This window comes from Podarcis raffonei, chromosome 3 (assembly GCF_027172205.1).
Source record: "Podarcis raffonei isolate rPodRaf1 chromosome 3, rPodRaf1.pri, whole genome shotgun sequence".
NCBI classification, from domain to species: Eukaryota; Metazoa; Chordata; class Lepidosauria; order Squamata; family Lacertidae; genus Podarcis; species Podarcis raffonei.
In genome coordinates, this window is record NC_070604.1 from 67,931,492 (window position 1) to 67,945,541 (window position 14,050).

The following is a 14,050-nucleotide window of genomic DNA, read 5'->3' on the forward strand; positions in this document are numbered from 1 at the left end:
AGACAATTTCTTTGATGTAGAGTCTGAATCACATTGACGTGGCTAACATGCAGAATGAAAATAAAAGATAGAAGATGTCTGATTTCAAACCAAGGAAGCAGAGTATGCAGCCACTGCCGATCAGCTGACTTGCAAATGCAACTCCTGCTTTTGGCAAGAATCAGCTTCACTCAGGACTTGGGAGATCCGAGTGGGACCTGCTGAGCAGAACCATTCCTAGCAGGGCTTGCGTTAACTTACACCTTTAGTTGTCTTGTCACCCAACAATCACCCAACAAGCCACTTTTGTAACTAGTTCCTCACTTCTTCTTTTTAATTATTTTTGAATTGTTGAGTGTTTATTTATTTTTAGTAATATGCACCTCACATTGTTTGTTTTCATCTCTTATTTTCTGCTTGCACTTTTGTGTGTGTGTGTGTGTGTGTGTGTGTGTGAGAGAGAGAGAGAGAGTTTGTGCTCCTTTTGTTCACCTCATTTGGATAAGATTTCCATTTTCTAAAGTGCTAATCATGATAATAATAACAATAACCACCACCACCTCAGGAAACATGAGGTATTATAAGTTTTTCATTTCCCCATATATCAAGATTGGTGATACTAGATGCAGGTATTTCTGCTCTTTCTTAGAAGCCTTTAGGTACAGAGAACAGGAGGAAGTACCGTATTTTTCGCTCTATAATACGCACCAGACCAAAAGACGCACCTAGTTTTTGGAGGAGGAAAACAAGAAAAAATATATTCTGAATCTCAGAAGCCAGAACAGCAAGTGGGATCGCTGCACAGTGAAAGCAGCAATCCCTCTTGCTGTTCTGGCTTCTGGGATAGCTGCGCAGCCTGCATTCGCTCCATAAGACGCACACACATTTCCCCTTATTTTTTAGGAGGGAAAAAGTGAGTCTTATAGAGCCTCCTCCCAATTATCATGTAATCTGCTGAGTCACAAAGGTAGGGAGTTAAGGCTAGAATTAAGGTGACATTACACCCTTGGCACGGAAGGATCTCAATAGTGTATGGAAGCACTTGGTCCCCTTGTCTTTCGGCCATCATCATCAACATAAAAAAAGCCAAAGATCTACAATTTTAAAATCACAAACAGCAGTTGTAACAATCAGACCATGCATTTAGCTCTGTGGGAAATATAGTTCATCCATCCATCAGTTAACCATTCATCATAAGGCAGCCCCTGTATGTCTGTGACTGCAGCAGGACAGCTGAATGCCAGTTAGGAGTCAGGGAATGTAGCATTTTCAATAGTTTTGTTCATATCATTTTTATTGTAAAATTGCTTTGTGGGAATGCCCTTAAGGTCTGGGGCATAAAAAGAAAATACATTTCTATATTTGAGCTGTTGTGGTTTCAGAATATATTCATATTTTGCTGTATCAGTAAACATTTAGCTTCAGAGACTTAAGTATGTGAGGTTCCTATGAGTTAGGAAACCTCAGGCCAGGGGCCAAATGAAGCCGACCAGGTCTCTCTCTCTGGACCCCAGGACTCTGCTCAAGCTACATTTCATGCCTAGGCTAGCTCACCCTGATCTGCATCCACCTCAAGTACTTTTGCACGGCTTTGAACAATGAACCTGTGTGGCTCTTTTGCTGTAAGTCTGCCTTTTAGAGGCATGCTCCACCCTACCTCCTCAAGTGGCTTCCATTATAATAAAGTGGAATGCACTCTAGTATTAATGAACCCTCACAACTAAAAGGACAGAGAAATCTTCATACAGTCATGTGAGGGAATCAACCACAAAAACCGACAATGTTCCTATTTCTTTATAAGATGTGTAGAGTTGGAATTTGGGCCTCAGCTTATCTTCATGGTTGTTGTTTTTTTAAGCATCTAGGGCTATGTGGCATGTGACCAGTCTAATAAAAATCAAAGCTATAAGGCCACAAGATCTAAGGGGAAAGTCTTTACATTGTGAGCTTAAAAAGCATAAAGGACTTAACACAAGCAGCAAGCATGGTGATTAACCTTGTGTAATAAGAATTACATAAATAGGCACCCAGTTAAGTCAATGAAACTGAGTGGGCATAAGTGCTTCCAACATGCTTGTAAGTGTTCATGGAGCAAGATTGTACTGTTAGCCAGGAGGAAAAGAACCGTATTTGCTAATGTGAAAAGGCACGATTAATAAATCACAAAAGCTGCCATCAGTAGACAATACCTGCACATACTGAATTAAAACAACTGACAGTCACAGCAGTTCCCCACTAGCTCCAACAGACCAGCTCCACTGGGACTAACCCTATCCTCAGTCTACACTCAGCCAGCCCCCACTTTCCCACTTGCAACCAGTCTAGAGGGTGGTAGCACTGCCTGTCACTCCCCTTCTTAGGTTCAGTGTTCATAGAACCATGGAATCATGGAATTGTAGGGTTAGAAGGGACCTCGAGGGTTATCTAGTCCAACCCCCTGCATTGCAGAACTCTTTTGCCCAACATGGTACTCAAACCTACAACCCTGAGATTAAGAGTCTCATGCTCTACTGACTCAGCAAAGAGAAGGATGGAGACAAAGCTAGAATTATTTGGCTCCACCTATCATTGGCCCTATTTTTATCTGTTGTTGGATCCCCTGCCTTTGGCCCCACCAATGGGCATCAGCCACCACTAAATATGCACTCCGTGAAACATGAATGAACTTCAACTAATTCATAGTAGTTGCATGAGATAAACTGATGTTAGTAAAGAATTCAATTTATACTACTAAATGAAGAGATGAATTTGATTAATATACAGTAGATTTAAAATTTGTGCTCATATGTTAACCATATCCTCATCATAAGCTTTTTATTAAAACATCCAAGACTCTAGGCAATTCTGTTTGTATTACAACAGGGTGGTATATATACTTTCATAAATCAAAATAATAAATGAAGGTAAGACTTATATTCATTGCTCTGCCACCACCTGGGATGTGGCCCTCCAGAAAGTTGTCCAGAAGAGAATCTTGCCCTCTGGCCAAACTTCCCACCCCTGAATAAATAGATGGGATAGCAGGATTTTGCCCTTATAAAAAACGATTGGGATTTATCTTTGGGCAGTGCTCTTCAGCATCCGCTTACCAGCCAGAAATTATTCAGCTGATCTAGTTTCCCCATCCATCTGGCTGGGAAACTACACCTGTTGAATAATTTCTGTCTGTTACACGGAGAAACTCTAATGAGTAAGTGGGGAGAAAAACTAACAACTTTACTTGAAAAAGAGCTGCTGAGACGGGCAAAGGCTAACAGAGTAATTCCGGAAGCGAGTTACATTGCGTTCAATGGGAGGACTGAAACGCTAGTGTGACTGGGTTGGGGATGGATGTTTAAAGAAAAGAAATGCCTCTGGAAAGAAATATGGAAGCAAAAGTTGTCGGGCTAAAACAAGGGCTCGCTGCGCGTATTAACAGTGGCGATTTTGTTTTTGTTTTAATTTCTGCGGAGCCTGTGCTTCCCTCTCCTCGTCGGCTTCGCTCCACAGCCAAGTGGTGAACTCCGCGCCCTCCCTCCTCCCTCGAGGGAAACTCCAGCTGCAGCTCCAGGAGAAGCCAGGCCTCCCTCCGCGAGGAGGGGCCGAGCCCTCGAAGGCGAGCGCCGGAGGGACGCCGGAGAGGAGTTTTCCTAGCGGCCTGGCGAGGAACTCCGACTTGCTTCCTACGCGAGAGAGGGAGGAGGCAGTCGGGGAGGAAAGGAGGCTGAGGCTGCTGCTACTGCTGCTGCTGCAGTTACTGCCGCCCGCCTCTAAAGCGCGCCCACTCGGGTTCCTCAGCAGTCGCCGGAGCAGCGCGCTGAGGTGGGACGAGCCGCTCGGCGCCTCCGAATGAATTAAGGAGCGGGAGACGCTTTCCCTCCTGCTGCGCCTGGATTTAGCAGCCTCGGCTAGCCGGGCTCCGAAGCGGCAGAGTCGGGGCGACCCTCGCGCCTGCTCGGAGCTGCCGCCCGCCACTCCAGTAAGAGCCGCCGCTTTGTTTCGCTCCCCTCTCCACGCCCCGGACTTCTCGGAGTGGGCGAGAGAGTCTGGCGAGCTTTCCTTCTTCTTCGGGCTCCCTGCCTCCTTCCCTTTAAATCTCTTTATCGCCGAAACCACCAACCGGCGGGCGGGGGGTAGCAGTGGAAGGTCGCGCGCGGATCTTCTGGCGCCACCTGATTCTCCCTCGTTCGCCCACCCCTCTCTTTTTGGTTAAATGCCCTGCGCGCGAGGTATGCTATATCATGATCGCCCCATTGTTTCCTGACTTGCGGAGACTCTGTATTGTTCCCTCGGCTGCTTTGAAAGGGGAGGAGAGCCTGGAGGGGGGCTCTGTTGGAGAAGGGGGCCGAACATGGATTTACTGGAAGAGTATAGCTGATGGGGGGGCGACTGGGGAAGCCCCTCTTTCTGTATATACCTGAGGTTCCCCCTTCTCTCCTGGGCTGTTCTCTACTGTAGAAGCCTCCGTTCCCTCCACCCTCTTCTCTCTTCTCTTTCCCCCGACAGCAACAGCATCATTCCTTCCTTTAGGTTCCCAGGAACCCTGTGGCTTATCAGCTTGGAAACAGTACATCCCGCTAAAGAGGTGAACGGTAAAAGTCAATCTGCACACGCCCATGTAAAGTGCTCTCAGGTTGCAGGCAGAAACAAAAAGCTGGGGTAGTTCAGAAAGTGCCCATAGTATCCTTATCTGTTGTTACCTGAAAAGACTTGGCAACAGACACTGTACAGCAGCAAAGGAGGAGTGTTTTTAAAGCTCTTGTAATTCTCTCTCTGTGTGTGTGTGTGTGTGTGTGTGTGTGAGAGAGAGAGAGAGAGAGAGAGAGAGAGAGAGAGAGAGAGAGATGCTCTCCCATTACAGCATACATATTTTCCCTGCATGGAATTGCATTGGCATTGGGCTGTGTGTGTAAATTTATTTTAAACCTGCATCTCTGGCACTAGAGGTAGCTTGTGTATACAGTTATGTTCTGAATAATGTGGGGTTTGTTTGGTTTTTGTCCGTCTTGTATCCATCCATTGCGAAGCTTACACTTAGCTACACTGGGTGTCTGAAGTGAGCGTGCATGGCTAAATAGACAGGTGTGCATTCCTGACCTATGACTGCTTACATGGCTGTGCACATCTCACCCAGACACATCTGTATGTTGAATGTTCCATATGAAGTAGCTGTGAAGAGAAAGAACACTGGATGTTTGTAGAGTCAGATCTCTGGGCAAATGTTTTATTTTTGATAACACCTCCCTTTCTCTTTGTTCTTATTGGAATGAGCCTTTTTAAAATATATGGTTATATGCTCAGGTGGCATGGGGGAATAAATACCTGGTGGTTTGCAGCTTTGTTGGATTTCTGACATCTGAGGAGAAAGACTCGCTGCTACTTAAAACAATGCTAGCCCTCTTCTTGAAAGTAACTGCTATTCCAGGTGGCATGTAGACAGATTCTCTGATTTCTTTCTGTTAAGCATGCAGCCAGTGGAAACTTCTCAATAAAAGTGTTTCACTTCTAGTTAAGGGATTTCTCCATACACACTAGAGGATTGTTGGAATAAACTCTACTCAGTTGGTTATTATATCTTCTGATGAACAACACCCATTAATTTGTCTAGACTGCATAAGCTGTTTTCTTCCTCTTGTAACAATTGCTCCTGTTTTTTCTTTTTCTTAAAAATCTGTTTTATGTGGTATGTGTTCTACACAGAACTCATATACTTTTTCACAAGACTTGCTATGCGATGTGAGCTATGGACAGTTAATTTGGGACGGCGCTTTCTTTTGATGATGAAATCAGTAGCATATTACAAATAGTCATCTTTGACTCCATAAAAGTGACATCTTGGTTGCGATATTTGTTGTTGCTCTAAAACTGCATCTAAACTTGGTGTTATTGCTCATCTGAAAAAGTACGGGAAGTTAATGAAGTGGTTTATCAGTCACTAGCTTATTTAACTAGGTCTTCCACCTTCACAACTGGCTCTCTTGGTTCAGTTTCTACTAGGTCACGTGTTCACTAGGACTGCAAACTTTTTAATGAGACAAGCTCTTGAGCTTTTAAACACTAAATGAAGATGCGGAATCGAAATAGCTTTTTTTTTATCCTAGAGCTTCACAGATGAGAAAAGCAGATTATGTTGAATTTCTGAGTTTCAAACTGCAGTGGGGATGATATGCTCATTGGGAGCTAGGAGAGGAGAGGTTTAAAAAAGAAGAAATTTTAACATGTATCAATGCAGTGGTAAGCAAGCATCCCAACAGTGCAAGGGTAACTTCTTGTGCAACAGGATCCCCCCCCCCCATCTTCTCCCTCCCTAAATCTGCTCTGGAAGTTAGAGGGGAAGCCCAGAACAGATTTAGAGGGTGCATGGGGGGTGGAGAGGCAAGAAAATCCCCCCGCAGAAGTGGACATCCTTGCACTAATAGGATATTTACTTTGCATTGCATTGGATCAAAGCCATTGTGTTTTTAAGTGAAGTCAATTCTTAGTAAGAGTTATACCAAGAGAGCAAAGGAAGACCATTGGTGCTGTCTTCCCTTGAATTCTGCTGCATTTCAACACTGATAGTTTTATATAGCAGTTCCTGAAACATGGTGCACTTTACAAGTGTTACCTCTCTCATTCTCACAGAACTGCAATACATGTAGGTGTTAGTGCTATTCTGTCTCATATAGAGCTACAGGTGATTTGGGATGCCATGCTGAAGCATGGAAAATGGGAGTCATGAACACACCCACCTTTTGTCCTTCTGGTGAATGCTTATAGGAGGGGCGGTACATGCAAGGCATTGTGTGAGACATGGTGCCTACATGCATGACAGCTATGCATCTTAGTGTGGAGATGATGTGCTATTGTGCTGAGCAAGTGCAGGTCAGTATTTAAGTGGGCAAGCAGGAAGGTGGTTGACCCTTGGTACAAATGTCACCTTATGAACTCACTCTGCAGCCTTAGACAAACCGCTATCTCAGTGTTGGCTCATAATCATAGTCTAGCAACACCTGGAGGGCTACTGGTTGCCCATACCAAACTGAAAATAAGATATAGCAGCAAAGTACAGCTTGATCTGGGATTCCAGTTATGATTTAGAGTTCCGCTGTGGACTGCAGTAACCATAGTTTGCTTGTTTCAGACACAACAGCAAACTATAGTTATGTGAATCAGGAAATGACAGACAGAATTGGAGTGTACAGGGGGAAGTTGGGAGGAGGAGAGTACACAGGTACAAAGTTTCTTTATGATGAACAATAATGGTTTGGCTTTGATATCTGAACTAGATTAACTTATATGGCTTGTTTTTATCTGAAAAAATTCTATTCTTCTAAGTGGTACTAAGAAGATGATGAGCAATTTGGAAAAATGCTATTAATTGTCAAGTGTTAGATATGTCCTTTTAAGCTGCGTTTTTCTAAAAATATTTTTCTGAATCACATAGAACAAAAGTAATTTACCCTTTGGATATTATGTCAGAGGCATGACATCTGGTTTCCTTGCATTAACATTCAAGGCTATTGTGTGACACATGATACTTTTCATGCTATCTCCTAGTGAGCTCATAGCAAAGGTGTGATTATAATCTAAGTCTCTCAGGCTACTGACTGTAGCCAATGGATAACATTGTCTCTTCCCACTCACTCCTCATAGCAAAATGGTATAAATAATTCCTAGTGATGGTCTTGTATACAAACAGCACAATCAGAACGTCTGTTGGATGACAGTTGAGGCACTTAACACAGTCATATAGATACATATGAGATGACAAAGTATACATACATTTGTAGAAAAAAAATGTAAACTCTAAGCCCAACAGTCAGAAGCTGGAAAGACTAAAGAATCGAGGTGATGATGGAGTGATGCCAACAGATTTCAGTTTAGTTGGCTGAGGTGCTTTTGTTGGAGGCTAAAGCTGTAATCCTAAACTCACTAACCTGGGAGTAAGCCCCATTAAGTTCAATGGAGTTTACTTCCAAATAGACATGTACAGGATTGCATAGTAAATAATCCTATCTGTGAAGCAGAAGTTGTAAAATGTGGAACTGGAGACCAATAAACCCTCATTCCTGGGTTTCAGCTCATTTTGAATGCAGTGGTATCTCGGGTTACAAACACTTTGGGTTACAGACTCCACGAACCCGGAAGTAGTACCTTGGGTTAAGAACTTTACCTCAGGATGAGAACAGAAATTGTGTGCCAGCGGCGCAGCGGCAGCAGGAGGCCCCATTAGATAAAGTGGTGCTTCAGGTTAAGAGTGGATGTCCGGAATATATTAAGTTTGTAACCAGAGGTACCAGAGGTATTATTTACAGCATTTCTATTCTGCCATTTAACAAAAAGTATAGTTGAACGCGGGTGGCGCTGTGGGTAAAACCTCAGCTCCTAGGACTTGCCGATCGCATGGTCGGCGGTTCGAATCCCCGCGGTGGGGTGCGCTCCCGTTGCTCGGTCCCAGCGCCTGCCAACCTAGCAGTTCGAAAGCACCCCGGGGTGCAAGTAGATAAATAGGGACCGCTTACTAGCGGGAAGGTAAACGGCGTTTCCGTGTGCGGCTCTGCCTCGCCAGGGTAGCTTCGTCACGCTGGCCACGTGACCCGGAAGTGTCTGTGGACAGCGCTGGCTCCCGGCCTATAGAGTGAGATGAGCGCACAACCCTAGAGTCTGTCAAGACTGGCCCGTACGGGCAGGGGTACCTTTACCTTTACCTATAGTTGAAACTATAGAGGGTAAAAAGTAGAACCAAGAAATAAAATAAAGCTCAGTTAAAATAGTGTTAGACTAAAACCATCAACAGTACTCTATGGGGATCTGGCTTCAGGTACCAGGCCTGTTGGCAGACCAACTGTTTGTTACAAAGATGTCGCCAAATGTGACATGAAGGCTGGCAACATTAACGCCACCAAATGGGGGGCAGATGACCTCAGTGCCTGGAGACAGCAGTGACCAGAAGAGGAATGACCACTGGGAGGAAGCCAGAAAGAAGAAACGCCGTGGTACACCTGCATCAGCACAACCAGACACCTTCATCTGCCTCAGCTGCAACAAAACATGTCTCTCCCATGTTGGACTCGACAGCCACCACAGGCGCTGTGACTTCACCCTCAAAGGTGCAGTCCTCCATTGTTTCCTGAGACAGACGGACACCAGCTCAACTCAATATTTGCAAAGGATTGGAGTGCTAGTTGCTTTTCCATTGACTACTCACAGTTATCCCTCTGCCTGCAGCTTCCGTTCCATTCCCAGCACTCTCCCAATCCCAGGATTATTTTTTGGTGAAAACACAAGGCACTACAGAGGCAAATTGGAATTGGAAGCAAGAATGCCCCATTCCTCAGCTATGAACTCTGTTCCATTAATGAAAGTTAAGATTCAAACTGATGTCTTTCAGTAGCAATAGAGGCCTAGCTGCTCTACTCAGCTCTTCCCATGAATGCTGTTTTGCTCAGTTTTTATAATATTAATGAATAGAAATATATATTTATAAATGTGATCAAAATAATAATTGAAAATATAACATTTTAGAATAAAATAGCAGTGGTAGAAGAAGTCTTCATCTAATGCCTTCCTTCCTTTTTCAGAGTGAACAGCCTTTACTGATTAAGGCTTGTGGTTCAAATTTCCACAAATGCTTGTGGTCCTGGCCTCTAGCTAAATTTATAATGGAATCCTGTTTGCTTGTAGTAAAGCTAAATCTGGAAATAGCAGCTATGGGATATATAAGTAATTGTGTTTGGAAAGGCGAAGTATAGGGCTGCCTTTAAACTTTACAATTTACATTTTAATTTTTTCCCCTGACACCCAGTAGTCCTAAATTAATATGGCACCATATGTTCAGTTAGCTTGACTGGTAAAGAAGTACTAGAATATTTTTTTACATTGTATGTGTCTCTCTGTGTTTGAATTATATATATTCATATACTACACCAGCATCTACACATAGCACAAATATTTGTTCTTATGGATGTCTAAACAGATTTTGAAAGCTGGAAGTCTGCATGGAAAATTTAATCTTTGTCTTAATTTTAGGAGCCAATTCATACAACCACAGTCTGAGTTTATTTTGAGTAACTCCCTTGTTGCCAGCTGAGATTTGAAATGTGAAGGCAGCGAGGCAGCTGTCATGGTGCACTACCTTAAGCGTGAATGCTGATTTAATGATAGGATGGCTCCTTTAATCATAATTCACCAAAGAAGCACGATAAGCCAAATATAACCCTAAAACGTGGTTATGTGTATTGTCCCTGTGGCCTGATTTTGATACAGTCGGGAAAGGAAAACTGTACAATCCATCTGGATTGATGCCACATCGGAGTATGATTGGGAATATATGAATGAATATTCCTTGCAAAAGTAGCATACTAGGAAACAAGTTCTAGTTTACCTTCTTCAGATGTGTTAGTTTACTGTACATTGCTTGCTATTTATGTGATGAAATAGTCAAGCACAAGTGATTCCACAATTCAGATTCTGGTGGTACAGTCCTTGGAAGGCCACACCACGCACCTTTTCTGAATGTGTATGCAGTAAGAGAGGGTTGCCATATTTCAAACCGTGAAAATCTGGACAGAAAAGTTGCAAATTCACAAAAAAGAGAGAAGTTTTTGAACTATCGCTAAGAAAATGCACCAAAAACAACATTGGCAACATGGCTTGTCATATGTCCAGATTTTCCTGGTCATTTTTACAACTTCTGCTTCCAACTGCAGTATTCCAGATATGTCCGGGAAATTCTGGACGTATGGCAACCCTAAGTAAGCCCATAACTTATGTGCATTTAACTTGATGTGTATGGCAATAAAATAAAAAATAAAAAGGGGGCAGGGTCTCAGGAAAAATGACTTTGGAAATCCCACTCTCCATTGAGCCCAATGGCTTTTGACTGTATACAATTTTGGCTTCAGGTGCCATCCCCAGAACATAACCCTCACATAGGTTGCAGGCCTGCCATATCCATTTGAAGCCTCTGACTTCAGGCAGGAGATTAACTTTGAATCTTCAGGAGAATCACATAGTATTTTAGAACTATTAAGTTAAAAGTTTAATTCTGATCACTTACCTTTGAAGGCATATGAAAAACGCAGGTTCTGAGATGGATAGGTTGGTTATCTGTCAATATTGCTAGCATCTTTACACTCATAATTGTATTTTTCTGTTGTGCAGACTGCTTTGAAGTCAACAAGACATATATATAAAGTAATTTAATACATGGCTGTTGCACATGGTTCTGTTTATTTTAATGATGCTTCCAGAGAATCTCAGCCAGACACTGCTGGAAGAAAGTTGGCTTTACTATTTTCTTTTGCTTAGCATGGAGGAACCCTGCTTTTATCTGAGAAGCCCTGACCTGAAAGTGCTAAATAAAACTAAAAATGCATGACATCTCCCTACATGCAGAAGTGGTTTTCAGTATGTACAACCTGCTAAGTTTTATTGGGCCTTGTGGAAGTTTCCTGAATGCTTTCCAAAAATGGAATTGGGCAAGAATTATGGTTTTTGTGGAATCATGACCTTTGAAGCTGACTTTTATAGTGAGTCCAAACTCAAGCAGCCACTAGGTCCAACGGAGGACATTTTTTGCCTGGTGCCTAAATATATGTAATGAAGATGCCAGGCAGACCTCCCTTGGAAAAGCCTTCCACAAGTGGAGAACCAGCACAGAAAGCCTGCTCTCATGTTGCTGCCCTCCAGACCTCTCGTGGAGGAGGCACACGTAGAAGAGTGTTGGATGATGATCACAGGGTCTTGAGGTGGTTCCTATGGAGAGTTGTAGTCCTTGGAGTACTACAGCTGTGAGCAGGTTGAGGCTTTATAGATCAAACACAGCACTTTGAATTGGGCCCAGAAACTAATTGGCAGCCAGTGCAATTGGGCCAGGATTGCCACCACATGCTCAAATCATCGCAACCTGGCCACTGAATTCTACACCAGCTGAAGTTTCTGAACCATCTTCAGAGGCAGCCCCCACATACAATGCATTGCAGTAATCTAACCTAGAGGTTACCACAGGATAGACAACAGAAGTTATGCTATCCCTATCCAGATAGGGGCGCAACTGGGCCACCAGCCAAAGCTAATGGAAAGCACTCTGGGCCACCAAGGTGCCACCTGAGCTTCAAGTAACAGCAATGGATCCAGAAGTGCCTTCAAGCTGGAAATGACCACCCAAGTAAGGTAGAATCACCACAAAGTGCTTCTACCCACCCCTAACCTGGGAAATCCTAGTGTCCCGTTGTAAGCAAAAGCAATATACTTTGCCTTTTGAGCAATGCTTCTCTGGTTTGCTGCAGGGAAAAAGTCATTAATGGAAACCGTTGATAGCTATACCATTAATAGCTGCCGTTTTCAAGTAATTCTTATTGCAAATGAATGTAGCTGTATCTTTTGGATATGTCCCTTTTTGCCAATTTTAATTCATGACAAAAGCTTCAGTGAATCCATATTTTATTGGTAAACGGGGAGACGATGTTGTACTTCAGAGCTCATTACAGGCTTGCTTCAATTGTTCAATCGAAACCAAATGTTGAAACAGTTTTATATTGGTATACTATAGCCAGAAACTAGATTGGAATGCTGATTTGATACACTGACATCACATCTGTTAGGAGAGGTTTCGGATTCAGGAAGATATTGTAAATTGGCTAGGATTCAGAAAACAAAGGATGGTTTTTTGGGAGGTCTTGGCTTGATTACTTTTTAGGTCATGAAGGGAGGAAATTATGGCAGTCTGGGATTGAATGACTTCTGATGAAGTTTTTAAAAAATGTACATTCCTTTTGGCAAACATGAAATGTACAGTCCACAGTTTTGGCCCTCATTGCCACAATAGGAGGAGTGCAACATATGCCTTTGATTGAGGATGCGTTAGTGTGAACTCTGCCTTGTGCTTCAACTTGAACTTGCTGTTGGCGTCATGAACACATCCCACTGTTGTAAGCCCCGTTCTTTTCAGTGGGGCCTTTAACTCTGGGTCAGCTTGGGAACTGGGCTGCTGAACCTTTTGAACACCCTTTTCTTTAGGAAGTAACATGATTGCTAGCAGCCAAGAAATAAAAGATTTGAATTGCCACATGTTTAACAGTAGAATTTATTTTTTCACATCTCTGGTACTTTGCGAGTGAAGCATGAGATGCCAAAAGTTCTGCATTGACTACTTGGACGTTACCAGATAACCATTTGCCAACTTATATTTTAAACAGCTCTGTCTCTTGTGTTTAAATTTATTTTTTGTTTATAAGTTCTTTTTTTAAAAAAAGACATCTAGACACTGGTATTGGGCTTCTCTTCCACTTTAAATTCTAGTATTGATCTTCAGCTCCCAGATAATACACACCGCCAGTTCCTGTGCTTTCAGATTGACTAATGCCTTTTGTGAAAGTATATAGCTATAAATTCCAAATTGTAAATGTGAATTAAATACTGTGAGTGAGTATGCTACATTCTCACTGGTAGCAAAGTTCATAGAGAAAAGCTGAGGCACAGATGGCCCATTCCATTCAAGGAGGCACCTTGGAGAAGGGAATTTCTAAAGGTCTCAGAAAGTTTTCCTGCTTATTGCTAAAAAGGACGGAGGACTGTGCATAGATAACTTGCTTGTGTACTTCCCAGAGGCATGGGCACCATTGGTGCTGGGTTCACCTTATGCTCTCTTTCTTTCCTGGAGAATTGTCCTTCTTCACTATATACATGTACAGAGAGTTTTCCCCCCATGTATGAGATTAGAAGTATAAATACTCCAGAAAGTCTTAATAGTGTGTTTCATTGAAATTCTCCCATGGCTTGCTTTTGCTGTAGCGTTGATGGTTTTGGCTAGGTCTTTTTTTTAAAGAAGCATGAAAGGATGTGTTGTTGCTAGGTGTTGTATAGCTTTCTGGTGAGAGGAAAGAAGAAATACCTAAATACTGTAATTTACTGTTTCCTTCAAAAGAGGAGAATATTTCATGTCATTGGGTGTTTTGAAACCACTTTTTTATGGTTTGGGAAGAAGCAAACCACATACGGTGAAAGATCAGTAGAGGCTGTTTATTCTGACAAAGGAATGGCCATGTGGGAATACCTTACTGGTTTGAAAACCTAGTGATGTGTAGGAAGCCTTTGTAATGTTCCCATC

The 14,050-nt window shown here is 42.8% G+C and overlaps 1 protein-coding gene across 2 annotated transcripts in view; it reads left to right on the forward strand.

Moving 5' to 3' along the window:
* Positions 1-3,653: 3,653 nt before the first annotated feature.
* The window catches only part of PLEKHG1 (pleckstrin homology and RhoGEF domain containing G1), a 104,939-nt gene continuing 94,542 nt past the window's right edge, over positions 3,654-14,050 (forward strand). Inside the window, exon 1 of one of the 2 annotated variants that reach the window (XM_053382166.1) lies at positions 3,654-3,937. Coding sequence is in view for 1 of the 2 variants with exons in the window: in XM_053382164.1 (XP_053238139.1) it covers positions 4,172-4,187 (16 nt within the window). In the remaining variant the exon portion in view is untranslated. Of the gene's footprint in view, positions 3,938-4,063; positions 4,188-14,050 lie in introns of those variants that run through there. The other variant, XM_053382164.1, reaches the window with a different exon arrangement.